Here is a 22,680-nt window from a genome sequence, read left to right as displayed (position 1 = left end):
TTTAAAAATGGATTTGAATTTGTTCAAAATCCTTTGTAGTATGTTTAATGGATTATCTGTAGACGGAGCTTGGTAATTCATTAAGCATATTACAGGATCATGCCATATCTTATGGGAAGGATAAGGTGTGACAAAAATGGCTAGATCACAATAAAAGCTTAAAAAAGTCATAACTCTAACTCAGTCACAAATACTTTTTATTTATAACTTTAGTAAGAAAATGACCGTTGGGGTGCATTAAATGTAAATATAACCATTCAACCACTTAAAAAGTAGTTATATCGACTTTTAGAAACCCAAGATCAATTGCTGAAGTCCCTTACTCGACTATTGAAGTTTCTTCTGTCAAAATATCATTTTTGAAAAAAAGACTTTGGCTGCCAAAATATCTTCTGTCTTAATTTCCCAAAAACTTGAAAAATACATAAATTTAACCTGGAAATTAGATTTTCGATCCATATAAAGAGTTGGAAAGCTAATTCAATGCATTTTTAACTAAAACACTTCTCAAAACTAATTTCTCATTTTTGAAAAATTGAACAATTTATTTCTCCCCTTGGTGAAGAATTATAATTATTAAGTAACATTTTCTAAGTAATACCTACACTTGAGCCAATACAATTAATAAAATGAGATTCAAAAGACATAAAAATAAAGTAAAGATTACATTATATGTTCTCTCCCCTTGGAAAAGAATTATAATTATTAAGTAACATTTTCTAAGTAATATCTAGACTTGAGCCAATACAATTAATAAAATGAGATTCATAAGGCATAAAAATAAGTATTACATTATATGTTCCCTCAAAGTTTACTTCCTTTCCTCACTCTGTTTCCCTACTCTGTTTCAACCTTCATTTGAAGTAATTTGTTAATTTTGAATTTGGAGCCTGCAAACTCATCACAAATACTTTAATATAATTAGTAATACAATAATTGTTTATTATAATTAAAACATGGGTTAAAACACTTTGGTGCAACATATATATATATAATTTTATTTCAAGTATTAATAAAATTTTTAATAGCATTTTAATATAATTTTATAATTAATAAAAGATAAAAAACCATGTATCATTAGATTTTAGATTTTAAATTTTATAAATATTTTTTACGTGAATAATCAATAAATTTAAATATATGTATATAATAATATATCTTTTTAAAAAATAAATCACCACTTTTTAATCTAATTGAAAATTTATTTAATATATATAATATGATAGGAAAAGTTTTTCAATGCTTAAAATTATAAACTTAAGAATTTTAAAATTTTTAAAAGATATAGTAAAAAAATAAATTGTAAATAATTTTTTTTTTTATGGAATAAGATTATAATAGTTGAAATTTGAAAATGCTCAAATAAAAAAAATTATTTTTTTATATAAAAAATAGAAAAATAAAAGTAAAAAAAAAATTATCACATGTCATTTTTTAAGTAGTCCTATTAGCTGATGTGATACGTTTTTATTAATTAATTTTTAATGTTTCTTTTAAATATGTATATATATGTTGATTGATTAAATTATTTAAATTATAATAAAATTTTGAATAATTTAGCTTAATTGCCTTTTATTTTCTCATATAATATGGAGTGTGGGTAATAAAATAAATTTTAAAAAATAAAAAAATAGTTATTGTACTTAATTAAAAATAAGAATAAAGTTATTAAAAATTAATTAATAATTAGTCTAGTCTAGTGATAGAAATGTATTTTATTGGTCATTATTATTATTAGTAGGAAAGTGCAGTTTTCGGTTTAAATTGAAAAATCGAATAGAATCGATTCAATTTGATTCAATTGGTTCGGTTTTAAAATTTAATAGGTTTGATTCGGTTTATAATTTTGATAATTTTGATTAATTGATTCGATTCGGTTACTTCCATAAAAAAATCAAAAAAATCAAACCGAACCGAAATTATTAATATATATAGGAAATCAAAGAAAATCGAACTGAATTGAATCGAACCGAATCGAATCGAACCGAAATCAAAGAAAACCGAATCGAACTTTAAAATTTTTTTAGTTTTGATTTCTATTTTTTTTATAATTTAAATTTAATGTTAAAAATATGAAAATTTATAAATTTCGGTTTGATCGGTTTAAAATTAAACTGAACTAATATTTATAGATTTAATTTGATTAATTTTTCTCTTATTAATTAATTTGATTCGATTTTTAAAATTTTTAATTTTTAATTTTTAATTTTATCAATTTAATTCGATTCGATTCGAAACCGAACCGACCATTTGCACACCCTAATTATTAGCGAAAAGGTTTAGCGTCGGGTTTAAAAAAATACACATTGGTGCCCTAATTCATCATCTGCCGCGTCTCTCTCTCTCTCTCTCTCTCTCTCTACGTAGCCAGACGAAACAGGTCAGTCCCTTCTTTTCTTTTTAGTTTCCATTTCCTTCTTTTTCTTCATCTATCGCAGCGGCCTAACTCCTGCAGTTGACAGGTTAGTGCTCCCCCACCCCTTTTTTCCATTTTTCTTCTTTCCTGCAGCTTTTGATTCAATCTCTTCATTTCCTTGCACCCTTCTCTTCTTTATTCTTATTTCTGTAGCCCTGATTCATTAGCTGAGTTCCTGCATGTTGTGCTATTTTGTGGTCTGGTTCTGATTTTGTACTTTTAAATACCTAGACCTGCATTTAATCTGTGTTTTTAGTGGTAATCTTATTTTTTTGGCTTTTTTTAATTTTTATTTATTGCTTGATTTGAACCCTTTTATTGAGTGCTGTAATTGAATATATCAGTACCTTGAATTTGATGAATGCCTATATGTATTTTCTTGTTTATCAATTGACATTCTCTGGATTAAGTACAACGGATAACTGCCAGCTTATAATTATTATTATAGCTGATAATTGGTAATATCATATAATTTATTTTATTATGTACAAAATTATAAATTTATTATATTATATTTTTTATTTTATTATTAAATTAAATATATAATTATTAATTTAATATATTATATCATTTATTATATAAATATATAATTGTTGATTTATTATATTATATTGCTTATTTTATTATTAAAATAAGAAAATAATTTATTTTTTTAGAAAATAATTTATTTTTTTAGAAAATAATTAATTTTTTTAAAAAATAATTAAATAACTTAAAAAATGTAATTGTAAAATAATAAAGTAATTATTATTATTGATAAAGAAAAACTTATAGCTAATTTTAAGTTATTAGATGTAAAAAATGTATTATTTCATAATAAATAAATATTTTATATTTTATGTTATTAATAAAAAATATTTTTAACAAAGTTGTAACATACTAATTAAGATGTTAAGATTATAAATAAAAAAAATAAAAACATTAATAATATTAATTTTTGAATTACATGAAAAAGGATAATATGGTCTAAATAAATAATAAAATTAAATCAACTATCAGTTTATAAAAAACAGTTCTAAAAATAAAGCTGATATAAACTGCAGCTGATGGGTATCACCCATCAACTATTAGCTATATTTTTTTAAGTTTGTCAACTCAACTTAACTCAACTCAGCCTTTATCCTAAAAATTTGGGGTCGATTATATGAATTCGCTTTCTCCACTCTAAACGATTTTGGGTTAAATCTTCAGAAATGTGTAATACTTTTAGGTCATGTTGTACTACTCTCCTCCAAGTCAATTTAGGTCTACCCCTTTTTTTCTTTATATCCTCTAACCTAATGTGCTATACTTATCTAACTGGAGCCTCTATATGTCTATGCTTCACATGACCAACCACCTCAATCTCCCTTCTCTCAATCATAGTTATTAAAGGCGCGCCTCAGGCTCCAGGCTCATCAGGCTCCAGGCCTAGCGCTTCTACAGGAGAAAGGCGGGCAACATTCACCAGGCCCTCGCCTTATGCGCCTGTGTATGCACCTTGTTCCAGGCGCAAGGCTAGAAAGGCGCGCCTTTTTTATTTATACATTCGGTGAGTACTTCCATTAACAAAAAGCACTATCACCCAGCTCGAAATTTGTTGATTTAGAAGTTTTCAAAATTAGTATCGTTGATAATAACTAGTCACGAAAATCTCATCAAACTAACATACTCAGGATTACAAACCTCTCATATTTTCATTTTCAACACTACCACTCATTATCTTTTTTAAAAAAAAAAATGTTAATACTCATTTAGTTCTTAAAGGTGAGGGAAATGATGAAGATATTGATTTTGAAGATAAATATTAAGAGGATGAAGGTGTAGGAAAAGATGAAGAAGATATAGTTACTTTATAATTTCTTAAATTTAGTTATGAAAAATTAAAAGATTATTAAAGTTTTATAATTTAGTACTTGAATGCTTATTTGTTATTATTATTTTTAGTTTTATGTTATTTGAAGTTTGATGTTATTTGAAGTTTGATGGAATATTTATATTTATTTTATTTTATTTTATTTTTTTGCACCTCATCTCGCTCAGGCGTGCGCCTTTGCCTTGCGCCTAGGCTCCAAGACCCTTTGGCACCTTAGTGCGCCTTGAGCCTTTAATAATTATGCTCTCAACTTATCCTCAATTGGCATCACTCCTACCTTTTCTCTAATACTCTCATTACGGACTTTATCTAGTCTAGTATGACTACTCATCCACCTTAACAGTCTCATCTCTGCAATTCTTATCTTAGACGCATATGACTCTTTCAGCGCCCAACACTCATTACCATATAGCATAGCCGGTCGTATGGTTGTACGATAAAATTTTCCTTTCAACTTATTGGGAATCTTGCGATCACATAAAATTCCCGTGGCATGTCTCCACTTCAACCATCCAGCTTTAATCCTATGACTAACATCCTTCTCACATCTCCATCTACTTGAAGGACTGAGCCGATATATTTAAAGTGATTACTTTGAGACAGTACTACTCCATCCAAACTAACTCATTTTCTATCACCAGTTTGGCCTTCACTGAACTTGCAATGCATGTATTCTGTCTTTGTTCTACTTAACTTAAAGCCTTTTGACTCTAGAGTACTTCTCCAAAGCTATAGCTTTCTATTGACTTCTTCTCGTGCCTCATCACAATATCATCCGCAAACATCATGCACCAAGGAATACTCTCTTGTATATGTTTCGTCAATTCATCTAAAACTAATGTAAAAAGGTAAGAGCTTATAGCTGATCCTTGGTGTAATCCAATTAAGATCGAAAAATCTCGTGTCCCCTCCCACTGTGCGCACAATAGTACTTGCTCTTTCATACATATCTTTTAACACTTGTATGTACCTAATAGATATCCTCTTTTGTTCTAACACACTCCATAAGACATTTCTTAGAACACTATCATAAGTCTTTTCCAAATCAATAAAAACCATGTGTAGATCTTTCTTCACATCTCTGTATTTCTCTATCAAGTTTCTAAGGAGAAAGATCGCTTTCATAGTTGAGCGACCGGGCATGAAGCCAAATTGTTTGAGAGAGATAGAAGTATCATGACGTAGTCGATGCTCCACAACTCTCTCCCACAACTTCATAGTATGGCTCATTAGTTTAATTCCCCTATAGTTTGAGCAACTCTGTATGTCTCCCTTATTTTTAAAAATAGGTACTAAAATACTCCTCCATTCATCAGGCATTTTCTTTGAGTTTAGAATCTTATTAAATAATTTAGTTAACCATGCCACTCCTATATCTCCTAAACACTTTCACACTTTAAGGCTTTACTCATTTTCATTCTCCTAAGTGCTTCCTTTGCTTATAAAGATCTAATCCTTCTAGTGTAATTCACATTCTTTTCTATTGTTCTATAGTCTATATTCACGCTATTACCATTTTGATTATTATTAAAGAGATCATTAAAATAATTTCTCCATCTTTCTTTAATATCCTCATCTTTCACTAACACTTTTCCTTCTTTATCCTTAGTGCACCTAACTTGATTGAGATCTTGACATTTCCTTTCTCTCCTCCTTGCTAATCTATAAATATGTTTCTCCCCTTATTTAGTTTCAAGTTTCTCATAAAACTTTTCAAAGGCCTATGCTCTTGTTTGACTAACTGCATATTTTGCCTTTTTCTTTGCTATCTTGTACTGTTCATATGCCTCATTATTATCACATTTAGGTAATTTTTTATACCATTTCATTTTTCTCTTCACTGCCTTTTGTACTTTCTCATTCCACCACCATCTCTCTTTTGAGGGTGGTCTATGTCCTTTAGAATCTCCAAGTACTTTTCTAGCTACTTTTCTAATCTTTGATGCCATCTGTATCCACATATCATTGGCCTCCATATCCAGCTTCCATGCTTCGGACTCAAGAAGCTCATTTTTGAACTTCACTTGCTTTACTCCTTTGAACTCCCACCACTTTGTTTGAGCTACACTATTTCTTCTGGCCTTACTTGAATTGTTCCTAAATTTGACATCCAAGACCACTAACCGATGTTGACTTGTTAAAGCCTCTCCTGGAATGACCTTGCAATCTTTCCATAGAGCTCTATTTGTCTTCCTGGTTAAGAGGAAGTCGATTTGGCTTTTATGTTGCTCACTTTTGAAAGTCACTAAATGTGACTCTCTTTTTATAAAGTAGGTATTTGCTAGTATTAGGTCGTATACCATAGCAAAATCCAGGATGCTTTTTCCCTTCTCATTTTGACTGACAAAACTAAAACCTCCATGAACATTCTCATAACCTTGCCTATCACTTCCTACATGTCCATTCAAATATCCACCAATGAAAACATTCTCTTCATTCGGTATGCTTTGCATTAAATTATCCATATCTTCTCAAAACTTTTGTTTACTCTCACTATCTAGTCCTATTTGTGGGGCATAAGCACTAACTATATTTATTGTTTCTTCTTCTAGTACTAGCTTTACTAGTATAATTCTATCTCCTACTCTTTTCACAGCTATTACAGCGTCTTTCAATGTCCTGTCTATGATTATGCTCACTCCGTTCTTGTTTCTCTCCTTTCCGATAAACCACAGTTTGTACCCTGAATTACCCACTTCCTTGCTTTTCTCTCCTACCCATTTAATCTCCTGAATGCAAGCAATATTCACCATTCTCCTTTCCAAGGTATCTACAAGCTCCATTAATTTTCCTGTAACTGATCCAACATTCCAAGTACCAACCCTGATCCTCCTCCTATCCTGTTCCTTCCTAATTAGTCTCCTTCTATGATATCTTTTATTGTTTTGTATGTCTATCTTGTGTTCTGTTCCATTATCTATTTTACTATCTGTCCTATGAACTAACTTTTTTACACACACCCGTCCATGATGTGGGAACCCTTCCTCACTTAATACCACACCCAGGCGCCTGCATGATTCGTCGCTTTCGGTGAACGCCTTACACTCTTGCATATTTCTCACTACACTTGGGCTCCGATGTAGCGCGTTGTAAGTAGAGAACGCCCTAACATTTATATCATTTGAATCCATATCATAAGGTGTGACGAAATTTTTACGCTGGTTGTCATCTACCGCAACCCTTCTCCTTTATCTGGGTTTAGGACCGGCTAAGCGCAAACTACTTAGGCGGATTTTTTTTTTCTTTTTTTTAAGTTTACCAAACACTTTAATTCACCTGTTTGGGTGTCTATTAGCTATCAACTGTACCCAAAAGGTGAACCAAATACCCCCTTGGTCTTGATTCTTATTTTTATCTTAGTATTTCTTCCTGTGATTTTTTTTGGCCTTCCGCTTTAAATTATAATTGTTGATAGTATTGATTGTGAATTGTTTCATTCTGGCTGTTATTTTAATTTCTTGGAATTTTACTTGTTTTGGTAGCTACCATGACGGATGAAACTTCCAATGATGTGAAGGACGAGGTGGCAGAAGTAAGATTTCTTATATTATTGGTTGTCATACATTGATTGTGTTTTGATTCTTAGAAAGTTGGTAACTATATTATATTGTCCCTAGTCCCCTCCTCTTCTGTGGTTGTTTGACACTGTGTGTAATGAAATGAATAGGCTTCAAAGACATATTGTGCTTTCCCAATTGGATAAAGATGTGCATCTATATTTATGTCTACACTGATTCAACTTATTTGCTTCATTGTGGGCATTTGTGGGTGTATATATTTTCTAGATTTCTCCCTTTCTGGTATTGATGTTTTATTTTTTGAGGATCATGTTGTTAAGTTGAAACCTGTCAATTTGGTTCATGTACTATTTATGCACGTAATGAGTTATTAGCACTAGACTTCTACCTAAGATCACGGTGTGGAAGTTAGTTTAATGCCATGATTAGTGAGCTGATACTAAGGTTTTATACTTTTTAAGTTTTAGTTACTATTGGTCATTGCATATCCATGTTGCAGCTTGCCCCCTTTGATCCTACCAAAAAGAAGAAGAAGAAGAAGGTTGTGATACAGGATAGCATGGATGATTCTGTGGACAAGCTCGCTGAGAAAACTGAATCATTGTCAGGTACAGACAGCAGAACAATCTTTACTTGTCTGGTGTTACTTCACAAATTTGTGAATGACTTGGTGTAAAAGAACACAATTTACCTTTTTTTATGGGGACTTATTTTATTATTATTTTTTTCTGTAAGTGCAGTCTCTGATGGGCTTGAGAGCACTTTCACTGGTTTGAAAAAGAAGAAGAAGAAACCAGTAAGTATATAGTTTTTTGTGATGTAAGATTGCCTTAAGTTATGTATTTTTATGTCTTCAGCAGCAATGGACATGTGATGCTTGATCATGATTGATTTTGTAGGTAGAAACCAGTATTTTGAATGAAGAAATTGTAGATGCAGGAGAGGATTTGGATGGCAAGAAGTCAAATTCTCTAAATTCTCCTATTTCAGTTGTTTCTCGCTTTGAGTCTATCTTCACTTTTTTTTTTTTATTTTTTTTTATTGAATCTAAGAGGTATTTCTTTCTTTTATAGATCGTGCAGGAGCGGATGAAGAAGGAGAAGGAATTGAGCTACAACAGCAGCTTTATCCATGGGAAGGGACTGACCGTGATTATGAATACGAAGAGGTGTAGTATTCATTTGAATATTTACCTTTTTAATTGTGAAAATGTTTTGCTCTGCTCAGCTATTCTTATTTGTGACACTCTCATCCTTGGTCAGGAGTCGTAATACTATTACTTCTCATATTCAATAGCAGAGCATTTTGTGCTTGTATTTGCATGTATCAATTGATAGGTGATCTATTAATTCCTGGCTATCTAGCACTTGCAAAAGTCTATGTGTTTCAAGTTTAATAATTGCATATCAGCCATTTGCCTAGGGGTAGGCCTTTGTGCAACGATGAGGTTGCTACCTTGTGATGTGTAGGTCACAGGTTCAAAGATTGAAATAGCTTCCATGTGTGTATCTACTCCTTCTGAAAGCTTGTAACTCAGGAAGCCTTGTTCTGTGCAACTTTTTAGCCTTTTGACTAAGATTTTTGTGGGGTGGGCGAGGCAAGAGTTCTTTGGTTTAGTAGTGTTTTTGGGCATTGACAGATGAATTACGTATTTCTGCCCTTTTTTTTTTGTTTCTATGTATGTGTCACTGAAGGTAATCTGCTTGTCCTTGGTCATGAGTTGTATTTTCTTTTTCCATAGTTCCTACTGATGTAGGCTGAAAGATACTTACTTTCCAAAATTTTTTGGGCAGCTTCTTGGTAGGGTCTTCTATATTTTGCGTGAGAACAATCCAGAACTTGCTGGAGATAGGCGTAGAACTGTGATGAGGCCTCCGCAGGTTCTTCGTGAGGGCACAAAGAAGACTGTTTTTGTGAATTTTATGGATCTCTGCAAGACGTATGTTTATGTTGCTCTCCTTTTTTGTCTTTTACTCTTTAACAAGTATGCAACAAAAAGCATATTTTGTATGCATGAGGCCATGAGTTGCTCACTGTTGATTATGTGTTATGGTATACTTACTGTTCTTATGAAACTAATACTTGTCTGCTGATGTGGTACGTAGAGACTACAGACTGTAGACTAGCCATATTTTTCAAGGGATTATTGGGTGCTATTATTTTTAATGCTAGTGTAAATCTTAATAAGATCTGGTTTGCTGTTTCTAGATGTCAGAACTTTTTGTTTGGTATGTATTGAGATGTATGCATTGATGTTCGTATTTTGCCATGTCAGTGCTAACTTTGTTTCATGCCTCCTTTATAAAATTTAAAAAAATATCTTCCCTACCTTTGGTGCACTTCAGAATGCATCGACAACCTGACCATGTCATGGCCTTCTTACTTGCTGAATTGGGGACAAGTGGATCACTTGATGGACAGCAGAGGCTAGTTGTTAAGGGGAGATTTGCTCCCAAAAATTTTGAGGGAATCCTGCGTCGATATATAAGTTAGTGCCTCTTCTTTTAAAGTTTATTTGCTTCATCTTACATTGTGAACTAGTTATTGTTTATCAAGGCAGTTTATGTTCTTGTTGGCTGATATGATGTCTTTACTTTTCAGATGAGTATGTCATTTGCCTTGGTTGCAAAAGTCCAGACACTATACTTTCAAAGGAGAACCGTCTCTTTTTCCTCAGATGCGAGAAGGTAACAGTTCATAATTTTGTAGATCATCACATTTTCTGTTCATAAGGTGCATGAGTGCACCATAGCACTCTTGCTTTACACTTGTAGCCTTGCAGAAGGCTGGGAAGTCATATCCACTTATTTTTACTGTTTCTAACTTGCACTTTAGGGCATTGTGTCCACCACCATTAAGTAAAGAGTATATCTTGGACTATTTATGTAATGATACTTATTTTGTATAATATCATGATTACATATTTTTTTATTGGCCTATATTATTTTTAGATCATAATTTGTAAGTTAATGTGTCCTAGGATGGTTTATTACATTATGATTAGTTGATAGCAAAATATTTAAAAAATAAAATGATAATATATTTTAAAAATAATTTAAATATTATTTTATTTTTGAAAGAGTTCAATTGCTTAAATATTATAAACTTTGTATCCAATTTAACAAAGTAAAGCGTGAAGGGGCCAACTGCACATGTGAGATAAGTACAAGGGCATGGAGATGCATTCAGCATTATTTTTACTGTTCATATTGATTTGAAAATGAAATATTGTCATTTTGGTAGCTGTAATTGCCATGCTAGTGTATCTAAAGTTGTCATTTGCCAAATCTTGTCTTGAGGAGGCCTAGGATGATTTAAAGATTTGCCTACATTGTCAGATTGCTTAGCGCATGACAGACATATTGGGAGTTTCTGAGGCCTCCTCCTTGGTTGGCTCCTAGCAGAAACATGTCAGCATTTGAGATGAGTTTTTTTTATCCAATTGAACAAAAATAAATCAATTAAGTGTCCAATTGATCATTTGAGCTAAGTATAGAGTTCTCCAAATAAATTTGGCTTCATTTTTTACTTTTGATATTGATTTGGAAAATTATATATTGTAATTTTTTAATTTTCTGTTATTGCCTTGATGTTGTGTTTAAATGGTCATTTGTCAAATCTTTTCTTGAAGAGGCCTAGGATGATTTTAAGATTTGCCTACATTGTCGGATTGTTTGGACAATGACAGATATATTGAGTGTTTTTGAGGCCTTCTTCTTCTTGCATCCATTTGAACAAAATAAATAATTGAAGGTCTAATTCCTCATTTGAAATATGTACAAGGGGTGACTGGGTGAGCAGAATTTGGTTCAAACAAAAAATATGGACCGAACCGATTTATTTCGAACATTAGGTTTGATTTTTCTCCCCGAAAATTCAGTTTAGTTTGGTTTTTATTTTTGTAATTCTCGGTTTATTCGGTTCGGTTTTTGGCAAAAAAATTAGAAAAACTGAACCAAACCAAAATGTTCAAGGCACTGTGTTCTAGTTGTTAGGGTTGTTATGGCTTTTGTGCCCCCTTGCGAATGAAACGCCGCCTCTGGTGTCTGCCCTTTGGAAATGAAAAATTTCTCTGTTCTCCTTGCCCTGCGGCTCTGCAACTCTGTCACTCTTCCTCCATTGATGATTTGCCCATTGCCTCCGCACCTTTCCTCCATTGATGCATTTCAGTCCCAGAGTTTAAAGGGATTCTTTTTGGGCATCGGTGGAGAATATTGGAGGGATTCTCGGCATCACTTCAAGGGATTCCCTTATGGCTCTGCCATTGCTTTCAGTCCCTTCTATTGCCACGCAAACATCCACCCCTCTGCAGGTTGTCTATTTGATTGTTGAAAATTTGGCCATGTGGGCTTCAAGGTCGTCTTCTGCTCTTCCTTCTTATTTCTACCCTTTTCTATTTCAATCCTTATGGTGTTTATTCATCAATTTATCGACTACAAGGTAGTGTTTTTTTCTTGTCAGTAACTCAGCATCGTATTTTTTCCATGTAGCATACATGAGTTTGCTTTTGGATACAACTGGTGTTTTGTGATTTCTTCGTAATCTAATGGGTCTAAATGTTTAAATCTGGATGTTTTAGATGTGGGTTTGTTTTGCTTTGTCGACTTCCTTGCTGTGATTGGAAGATCAATGCCTTATTTGTCTTCATTGTTTTGTTCCAAATTAAAACTGGACTAAAAAGCTGTGTATTGGAGTTTTATTGCTGCAAATGTTCTTGCATGAAGCATTCAATTTGACAGGAAGCAGAATTGGCTAATAACCAATCTACCAAACCGTATTGAACCAACTTATTTCGGTTTGGTTTGGTTGGTCTCTTAGTCTTAGTTCAGTTCTGTTTATCATAAAATGAATATCAGTTTTTGGGTTTGGTTTGATTCTGAACTGAGCTGACTGTTTGTCCACCTCTATGTATAATGGTGCCTAGATGCATTTGGCCTTATTTTTACTTTTGATATTGATTTGGAAAATCTTACGTTGTAATTTTATCAGTTTTGCCGTTATTGCCGTAGTAGTGCATCTTAAATTGTCATCTTAGGGAGGCTTAGGATGATTTTAAGATTTTCCTACTCAGAATTTTTAGCCCATGATTGAGTGGTTCTTAGGCATTCTTCTCCTTCTACTTCTTCTCATGTACGTGGTAACCTGATGAAGGTCAGGTCCTAATAGAATCATGCTATTACAAAACTCGCATTGGTTTAAAAATATAATACTGACATTAGCTGAACTGGTTTTGTAGTACTTACGGTGGGTTTCTTGTACTGCATTGGTCATTTTTTTTTTTAAAATGGATTTCTTCATTGCTTGTTCGGGTTGTAGTGCTTTTCATTAAGCTCTCTTTTGCAACCCCTCTCCCTCTCTCTGATTAGTTCATTGTAATTTCCTATGGATTTCATTTTCCTATAGTTCTCCTCTGATCTTGTTATACTTGTGCAGTGTGGTTCTGGACGATCAGTTGCCCCAATCAAAGCTGGTTTTGTTGCTCGTGTTGGCCGCAGAAACACAGGGACATGAGCCTTTTAAAGCCGAGTTTAGTTGCCTGTGTTAGTAGTAGGAAATATCGGGACACGAACCTTTTAAAGTTAAGCTGTGCAGCTGAGAAGTTATGGATCTTGTTTACGGTATCTACATCACTGTTTTCCCAGATTTTCACTAGAGTTAAATAATACTATTATTAAGTTGTGAGATATTGTTTTTTTTTTTCCTCTTATCACATCTTAAAGAAAATAGTGTTGATTTTGGTTGATCGATGGTTATGTCAACTTGTTCTCTGCTACAAACTCTACTCCATGGTGTGTTTCATTGGCCAATCTGCGTTACAGTGCTCCTTGCAGCACTAGTGATTATTTTTTTTTAACCCTCTCTCTTCCTCTTAAGAAAAGAACATCAAATCATCCTTAATCCCAAACTAATTGGGTAAAGAATAATAAAATAAATTTTGCATGCTACCCATTAAGAGATTATAGAATACAGATGCATTATTTAGTACAAAAGTTCCCCATTTATTGTAAATTTATTGTTGTGGGATATAGCTAGCATACAGAAAAAGCCTCACTTGTTGAAGATATTAACTACGAGCATTGTTGCCAGAGATGCTGCCAAGGGAACATACAAATTCTGATAAGCCCTTATTGCACTGCTTTTGTAAGCGGTTGTATTAATAACTGCAATGAAACAAAATCCCAACACGAATGTCACTTCATTATTCTATTAAATTTTAATTTTTTTTAATTTTTTTTTCTGTTCAATTAGATTATGCTAAGGAAGCATTTTTAGTCCTAGTTTAACAAAATTAGCTATTTAGTCCTTTTATTTTAAAAAATACTATACTTTTGTCCATTTAATCTTTAGTTCCTCGTCTAGTAGTCAATGTCTTCAAAAGAGAAAATTACTATTATGGTGACTAAATATTTGAGGGTTAGGAAATAAAGACTGTTTTTCAAATTTAGAGATTAAATTAAATTTAAATTAACGTTTAAAATGATCGAAAGAATTAAAAAGTAAATAAAATAAAATACAGAGATTGATTAATGTATTTAAAAAAAAAACTAAATTAATTTAATTAAAATAGGGACACTAAATAGTAATATTCTCTTTAATATAGTGACTAAAACTTACTTGAATAGGTTTTGCATCCATGATTAATAGTTTCAATGAGGTTTTGAACTTTGGCGCGGTTTGCGAACCAGAAGTCTCTTTTGGCATAAGAGATGCAAGTAAGCACATTCTTGGTGTGTTCACCACAGCCACTAGCCTTGCAGTACTCTCTCACCTCAGATTTATTTACATTCAGCACTCCATTTAGGGTTAGTTTATCCTTTTCTGAGGTGCAAGCATCAGAGAACTACAAAATCATCCACCAAATTTATACCCAGTTAATTAGTAGCTTTGAGGCCTTCAACATACTTAAGATACAAACATAACAACAACTAAATCTAAATTTATTGATATCCGCTATATGAATTCTTTTTAATCATTCAGCTTTGTTTGAGATCATATGATTCTTATACAAGTCTTAATTCTAAAATTGATTGATTCTTTTGTGACAAATTAGAATTAAATGATCACACATGATAAGTTTAATAAACTATATGAGATTAAACATGATGTATAATTTCAAAAGCACACTAGCTAGGTCTATAAAGTTCTACACCTTCCCAGATAATTAAGCTTCTATTCTCAAGTATTTTAAGAAGAAAAAGACTAACAAACATGTAAAGTGAATATGAAACAATCATTATAAAGCAACAAACAAAGAAGAAGAAGAAGTAGTTTACATTTTGCATGCATTCATAGGCACTTCTCCACTGCCAAAATGGAGCCAGATTGACATTTTTTAATGGGTCTGATCAACAGAACATAACCAAATAAAAATCAATACATATTATTATCATCATCATAGTCAGTTGGAAATTAAAAGAAAAACAAAAAGGGGTTCAAAGAAATTAAGATTACTTTCAGCTGCTTGAGCACAGTGGAGAAAAAGAAAAACACCCAAAGATAACCGCAGAAACCCCATTCTGCAATTTTCCATGTCCTTAATATTGATGATGATCAAGAGACAATGCCTTTGAGAGTCATAAGAGTTTGGAGCATTGACTCATTTAAATAACTCAACAAAGATTCATTTGATAGGCAAATGCCAAAACATATGCTTAGAACTATGGAATATCATTTTAATTTAGCATATGCTTAGGATAATTTATGCAACAATAACCCTCTGATTAAACCAAGAAATATAAGCCAAACTACAAAATCAATCACTATAAACAGCTCATGCCAATTAGGGTTAATTTTGTTGGTTTCTTTCAAAATCCTTATTATTATTATTATTATTATTATTATTATTATTATTATTATTATTATTATTATTATTATTATTGTTGTTGTTGTTGATGAGTAATTTCAAAAAGGAGCGATTTTTTTTCACTTATGAAATTTATATTACAATAATTTTATTCTTACCATTGATTATGTGGACTTCACATAATTAATTATTAAAATGCATTTAGTACATATTCAACAAGATGTAATTTATAAATATGTGAATGAGTTTCAGATGAAAATGGCTGTCCATATATTATTAAAAGCATACATCAATATTTTTATAATTATTTTTATTTACTTTTTATGTTTATGTATTGATATAATTTATTAAAACTAAATTAATTTATATTCAATAAATAAAAATAGAAATTAAAATATTTAATAAGTCTAAATAAAAATTTAAAGTGCTTTTAAATTTTTTAATAAAAATACAAGAGATTGAGTATATTTGACCGTGGAAAAAGAAAGTCAAAGTATCAATCACAGCACAAACTGGCATTACTTTTTTTTTTTTTTTCTAATATGTCGGAAATTAAGAAATGGAATTCTTTGTTATTTGGGTTTTATTTGTCTAGCTTGAAGTTTTTTTTTCTATGTTACAAAAAAGTGATATTTATTTAGCAACAAAAACCATGTTATATATACATATCGTTAGAATTTAAATACTTAAAATTTTGAATTGTGAAACAAATTAAATCATTAAATTATTAATTTAATAATATTTAAAATATTAAAAAATTTATATAAAAGGGTAAAATGAGAATATAATGAAAATAAAATAAGAGAAGATCATTTAAGATAATTTGATTATTTACAACTCAGATAATTAAATGCTTTAATATGAAAGTATGATAAGTTAGCAAGTGAATAAATGAGAAGAAAAAGGAGAAAGGTTAAAATGACATGGAGAAAATAGTATTAAAGAATTTATAAGTTTTGAATATTGGTACAAAATTGATATTTAATAGAGTTAAATAGTAAAAAAGATTCATATAACTGACTCCTATTAGTTTTTTTAGGGATAAAATACATGCATATATAAGTTTGTGATAGAGATAGACCACGGTTAAAACCATAACAATTTTAATGAAAATTTTATTTTCATATAATCCACATTTATGTATACTCTATAAATAATGTGAGATCTCGAAGGATTAGCCCAATGGTATATGGGCTTGTCTCGGTTTTTTTGCCACAAACTCATGCACATCGACTCTCACTCAGATTTTTACTTCTTTTTTTTTTAATAATAAAAGATAGAATATACATAAACACGGGTTAGTGATACAAATGAATTACTGTTAGAATCATGACAATTTTAATAAAATTTTTATTTTTATATAATCCACACTTATGCACACTTTACAATCGATGTGAGATCCTGAAGGATCGACTCCTGTTAATTTGAGATTAAAACTTAATTTTGTTATTATAATTATTACTTATAATAAATAAAAACAAAAAAAAAAAAATTTGGACCACGTGACTTCACCATAATTTGAAACGTAAAGATAATTCTTATTCAGAATTTTCAATATTATTATAATTAAAAGAAGAAAATTTAGCCGATCATATAGGAATGAAAAAAAATATATATATACATATTATTCGGAGCAAAACATTGGGCATCTCAGCATTAACAAACAAGTTGATATGCAGCATCGATATCTTTCAAGAAAATTGCCTTCGTGTGAAATTTATGTTTTTCTAAATTGTAATTATGCTTTTGTTTTTACCTTGTTGTTTGGAGTTGAAGATTGAAATCACCATTTGTAATTATGCAATACCCATAAGAAGTGTGGAGAATTTGTTTGCTTCGAATCAATTACAAATTTAAAATTCATTTTATTTGAATTTTATAAAATTTTACAAAATTTAAATTTTAAGGTTTAAAATAATATAAAATAGATTAAATTAAAGTTTAATCACAATAATATGTTCGGCCTTTTAACTTTTTAATATTTATATTTTACCGTTAAAAAAAATATCTTAAATATTTTTCCTTCAATATTTTATCTTCTATCTTCTTTAAAAAAAAAAAAAAAAAACTCTCATTATTTTCCTCCATTTATTTCCTTTTTTCAACCTTTTCTACATATCCAAACATTGTGAAAGAGTCCAAAAATTTTATGATATTTTTATATTTGAATAATTCAAAATTTTAAATAGAAATAACACATAATTTTAAGTATTTTTAATTATCATTAAATTTTTATTCAATTAATTTGTAAATAAAATTGAAATAGGATTCTGAAATACAAAATAGTGTTCAATTGATTAATAGAAAGTATATATTACAATTTTTAATAGGTCAAATACATAAGTTTATTCTTAAATTTTATAAAAGAAGAAAATTTAACAGCATCCCATATTTTTAAAATGTTCAATTACACACCTAAACTTTAAAAAATTGAAATTATAAATAACTTTGTAATCCTAGACAACACATAACCTAAATGAACATGCGAATTAGAGAGTGGGGTGTAATAAACATTGACATAATAAAAAAACCCAATGATAAAAAAAAATCTATTTCAACTATTTCTTTCTTTCCTAGGAATTTATAAAGCTGCAAATGGTTTTGGGCATGAGGATTTTGCTGTTTCATCTAATTTATTCCTCATCTTCTCCTTTTTATTCTATTGTGAATCAACAATTGCAGTCAAAGGGAAAAGAAAGCAACTTGGCAGGCACAAATGGAAGGTGGTCTCAAGGATTTTGACATTCCCATTTGTCATTAGAGAGAAAGAAGTTTTCTAAAGCATTCCTGGACAAATATGAATCTAGGGAGAAGATTCTCTGGGTGTAGGAAATATGAGATAAGTTTTTATTTGCAAAATTTCTACCTTATTTTTGATTATTATGGTTGTTAGGTTGTTAATGGTAACAATGAATTTGGGTAGCATTTTGGGACTAGTGGCTTTTTCATGTGGCTCAGCCCACCAATGCGAAGTCATGCTAAACATGTAATTTTGGGACTCTTGACAAGAGTAAGGATGTGTGAAGCTGAAGCAAAGAGGGCTAGGAGAAGAGAAGTGCAATGGAGGTATATTACTGTTTGTGTTGTCATAATTGGTGTACTCCTATCCTATGTATCTGCAAAATATCAATACACAGAAGATAGATAGAAGACCAATGGGTTTGAAAAGATTGTGGCTTGAAACTAACTTTTTATGTAACACCCCTCTCCCGTCTACCGTGTAGTCGAGTAAGGCGTGCTACATTTGGTGCAGGAGTACCCTATCCTGTCTTATCGTTTACAATATTAATTTAATATCCATTAAATTTTATTATCTCACTTGTAAATTTTTTTTTTTATCCCATTTCATTTTTATGGAGACCCAGATAGAGTCCCCTTTGTTCTTTTAGTGCATGGTGGGTTTCATGTTACCTGTTAAAATAATTCATATCCATTTCATCATGTCACTTCTCATGCTCATATCAATTTCAAGAAAATAATTACATTTCATTCATATAAACTTTACATATACAATAATTTACAATTTATATACAATCCAAAATTTTTTTTACATCATTTACTTATGTACAGTGATCCAAAATGCAAAATTTAAATACACATGAGCCCTACCCAAAATGAACAGGTGAGGTGACACCGACCCCGTGGCAGATCTGATCCTCTCTATTTGTACTCTCCTGCTACTATTGCGGCTGCTGGTGCTCTCCAGTATCTACACATGGTAAGAACTAACGCGCTAAGCATAATGCTTAGTGGTGCATATATTGAAATAAAAATAAACAAATAACTAAAATAATTGTTCTACGTGTATTCTTATAAGGAAATATAAAATTTTATGAATTTCTAGGTCTTTTACATGTTTATAGAACTTTGGACAAAATAAATTAATCAGAATCTTTTTATCATGTATCTTATGTTTAATTCAGTGAAGTTCACCTTAACAATCTTCTCATGTACATTTCTGTGCTCAAGTAATCTATGACAGACTATAAAGACTGGACACACGGGAGTATACAAGTTAGACATCTGTATGTCTATCAAGTATACAACGGTCATATTAGGCACAAGGCCAGCGGGCAGGCATAAGCCAGTAATAATAAAAATTGGCACTATGGCCATCAGGCAGGCATAAAGCCAGTAGAACAATCATCTTAGGCATATGTTGTCTGTCAATGATTATCCCTGTGGGCAGTACTGCAATATATAGTCCCTAATTGGTATACCAATCGATCCAAGCTATATAAATGAGTCTAGGTGTACTTTGGGCAAAATAGTATTATTAAGTATTTATAATTTCATTAATTCATGTTATTTTTATGCTTAACAATTTATTCTAATTCATTTCATCTCATATGCCTAGGTGTTTTATGGACTTTTCTTTAGGACCAGATTTGGTGCACTGTCTTTACATAGCAGATTGACCAGGATGTGGCCACTGTTTGGCCACACTTCCTTCATAGAATTTGTTTCTCTATGTCTTATAGTCACTCAGAAATTTTTATTACAATTTTTCAAGTTTTGTAGAATTAATTATGGCCAAATCACTGGCCTAGACTCATGTACCCTGTTCTACCAGCGCTCATGTTCAGATCATAAACTTTGACTCCCATTTTAGGGTTCTTATGTTCATAATTTGAGGACCAAGTCTAAAACAAAGTTGGAGCCCTGTTTCTTAGGATTCCAAATCAGTATGGCTCAACCTAATTGGAGTTTTCTAGTAGGAGATATAGCTAAATAAGTGTTCTGAGGTCAAATGGTTCTTTTGAAATTTTCTATAATTTATATGTTAATTTAACCTTGTCAATTGACCTAGTTCCCTAGGTTTCTGGGTTTTGGTTAAAAGACCAATATTGTATATCTATGTCTTATAAAACTTTTGCCATTGGTTTCATAGCATTTGGATTTTTATAGACCACGTTATGGCCATTTTGCCAAAACTGGTCGAGTGAGCTCTAGTCCAGGAAATTCTGGGCAGAATGGTGCAGGTCAGTTTGGTGTCCTAAATTGAGGGAACAATTTTATTTTGTTTGAGACATTTCTGGGCTTGGTGTTCTCAATGAAAGTTGTAGTCCTATGTCTAAGCTTTTCAATGGTATAAAATTCAGGTCATTTGGACCTGTCTAGAGGGAGTTATGGCCATTTGAACATTTACTGTTCATTTAGTCATTTTTCCAAGTCCAGAATAGGGTTACCCGGATTCAAGCAAATTTTAGACCAGGTTAGGGACAGTTTCTGGGCATAGTTCCTTTATGAAAAATGTGACAAAATGTCCTAGGTTTCATCTCCAATTGGCCTCACACAGCATAACTCTACTTATATGTAACACCCCTATGTTCGGTAGTGCGTTCTACTGTTCCGGTGACCAGTGTTATCCGGACAGCTAGGATGCCTAGAACTACACTTCGTTAGGAGTGAGGAGACATAAAATAATGAAATACAAGAAAAGAAAATACAAGAAAAATAAAGGAAAAATAATAGCAAAGAAAGGTAACCAAATTAAGCGAGCCGAGAACCCTAGCGATGGGTGACCGCACCGGGAAGTCACGGCGTGGACCGTTGACTAGCCCTGGACTGCGGGGAACCCTGGAAAATATTTTTAGGACTTAAAGAGACATCAATTAAAGTATAAATATCATTAGAAATATCAAAAAAAAAATAAAATAATTAGTACAAAGAAAAGTGAGAAATTGAAAAACGGACAAAACCCGGTGTTACCGAAAAATCGGGAATGCAACCCGAACAGGGGCATTATGGTCATTTGACATCCCGAATTATCTTTTGACCTAAATTTCCATTAAAAATAAATAATATTACACTTGGAAAATATAATGAAAAATTAATTTGGTGGTACCTAATGTAAATAGCAAAAATTAAGGGTTTAATGTGGAATAAAAGGAAGTTAAACATATTATATGATTTAAATTAAGTAAGTGGACCACTAAGAATTATAAAATGGATTAAGTGGGGCAGATTGCTCCACTAAAGCATCATCTTCAACCTTTGAAGACCATCCATGCCGAATTGAGAAGATTGAGAAACCTCCATTGCCGTTTCACTTAAAGCTTCCTCCACTCCTTCATTTCACCTCCAATCACTTAGGATTCTTCATTAAGTTTTATCCCCACATCACAAGGAAGAGTTTGATACTAAAATCAAGAAGTTTAGTCAAGGTTTAACAAGTCCCAACCAAAGGTAAGTTTGTATTGTTGAATATTGCTTTGTTAAAGTTTGTATACAAGTTATGGGTGTTTGCTTTGTGAAGGAAATTTTAAGTTTTGAGGAGTTCTTGATATATCAATTTTGGACAGCCATGGAGTTGTATGTTTAATGAAATATTCATACATATATTTGATGAGAAATTATGTTGATTAGGGTGATTTAATGTCCTAGTAAATTATTCTACATGTATATGGTGATTGTGCACTTGGAATGGAAATTGATGAATTGTAGGACACTTTGGCATTGTGGAACAATTCGGCAGCCTTGGGACTCTTTGGTGAATGTATGAATTCATGAAGATATTGGCAGAATTATGACATTGAGGACTGATGGATATGTATATAAATTAGTGGTGGAAATTGTATGAAATGATGAGTAGTGTTTATGTGTATTTATGGTTGTAATTGGACTTTATGAATTAGAGTTTTATTTGGTGTATTCAGGATGTTTGTATTCTGCCCAAAGTGACTTTAAAGTGAAGTGGTATATGGTTTTGGTAATATACCAAAACAAAATTGGGTTGAGGAGTGGATTTATGGTAACGTAAATGTGTAATTGCTACATGTTTAAGCAAGGTAATTAAGGACAGTGTGCATTTTAACCTATAACTTTAAATGTGTAACTCCAATTGATATGAGACCAATTGGAGGTGAAACTAGGCACAAAATGTGCCAACTTTCATTGATAAAGCATAGCAAAATTCTGCTTGCAAGGTAGCATGAAAAATGACCAATTCGGATTAAGTACAATTGAGACCTGAAAATTGACCAATTGGGCAGCAGTTAGTGTTTAGGCCATAACTCACTCAAAACAGGTCCAATTGACCTGCAATTTTAACCATGAATAGTTAAGACCCATACCTACAAGTCTC

The 22,680-nt window shown here is 31.6% G+C and overlaps 1 protein-coding gene and 1 non-coding gene across 2 annotated transcripts; both read left to right on the top strand.

The window, feature by feature from the left end:
• Positions 1-2,310: 2,310 nt before the first annotated feature.
• LOC110663521 (eukaryotic translation initiation factor 2 subunit beta) lies at positions 2,311-13,566 on the top strand. The gene is made up of 10 exons (XM_021822859.2): positions 2,311-2,462; positions 7,754-7,803; positions 8,289-8,397; positions 8,530-8,585; positions 8,689-8,743; positions 8,863-8,957; positions 9,583-9,728; positions 10,135-10,277; positions 10,391-10,476; positions 13,223-13,566. Exons 2-10 carry the CDS (start codon positions 7,759-7,761, stop codon positions 13,298-13,300), a joined length of 813 nt encoding a protein of 270 aa, XP_021678551.2. The 5' UTR covers positions 2,311-2,462; positions 7,754-7,758; the 3' UTR covers positions 13,301-13,566.
• Positions 11,088-11,172, top strand: LOC131175208 (small nucleolar RNA SNORD34). Its single transcript, XR_009145371.1, has one exon. It is a non-coding gene; the product is annotated as a small nucleolar RNA SNORD34 (small nucleolar RNA).
• Positions 13,567-22,680: the final 9,114 nt, after the last annotated feature.

This window comes from Hevea brasiliensis, chromosome 16 (genome assembly GCF_030052815.1).
Source record: "Hevea brasiliensis isolate MT/VB/25A 57/8 chromosome 16, ASM3005281v1, whole genome shotgun sequence".
NCBI classification, from domain to species: Eukaryota; Viridiplantae; Streptophyta; class Magnoliopsida; order Malpighiales; family Euphorbiaceae; genus Hevea; species Hevea brasiliensis.
This window is presented reverse-complemented; position numbering and strand designations above follow the sequence as displayed.

Coding starts and splice junctions, on each gene's coding strand:
- LOC110663521 (XM_021822859.2), top strand. CDS start 7,759: ATGACGGATGAAACTTCCAATGATGTGAAGGACGAGGTGGCAGAA. Junction 7,804..8,288: donor TGAAGGACGAGGTGGCAGAA/GTAAGATTTCTT, acceptor TCCATGTTGCAG/CTTGCCCCCTTTGATCCTAC. Junction 8,398..8,529: donor GAAAACTGAATCATTGTCAG/GTACAGACAGCA, acceptor CTGTAAGTGCAG/TCTCTGATGGGCTTGAGAGC.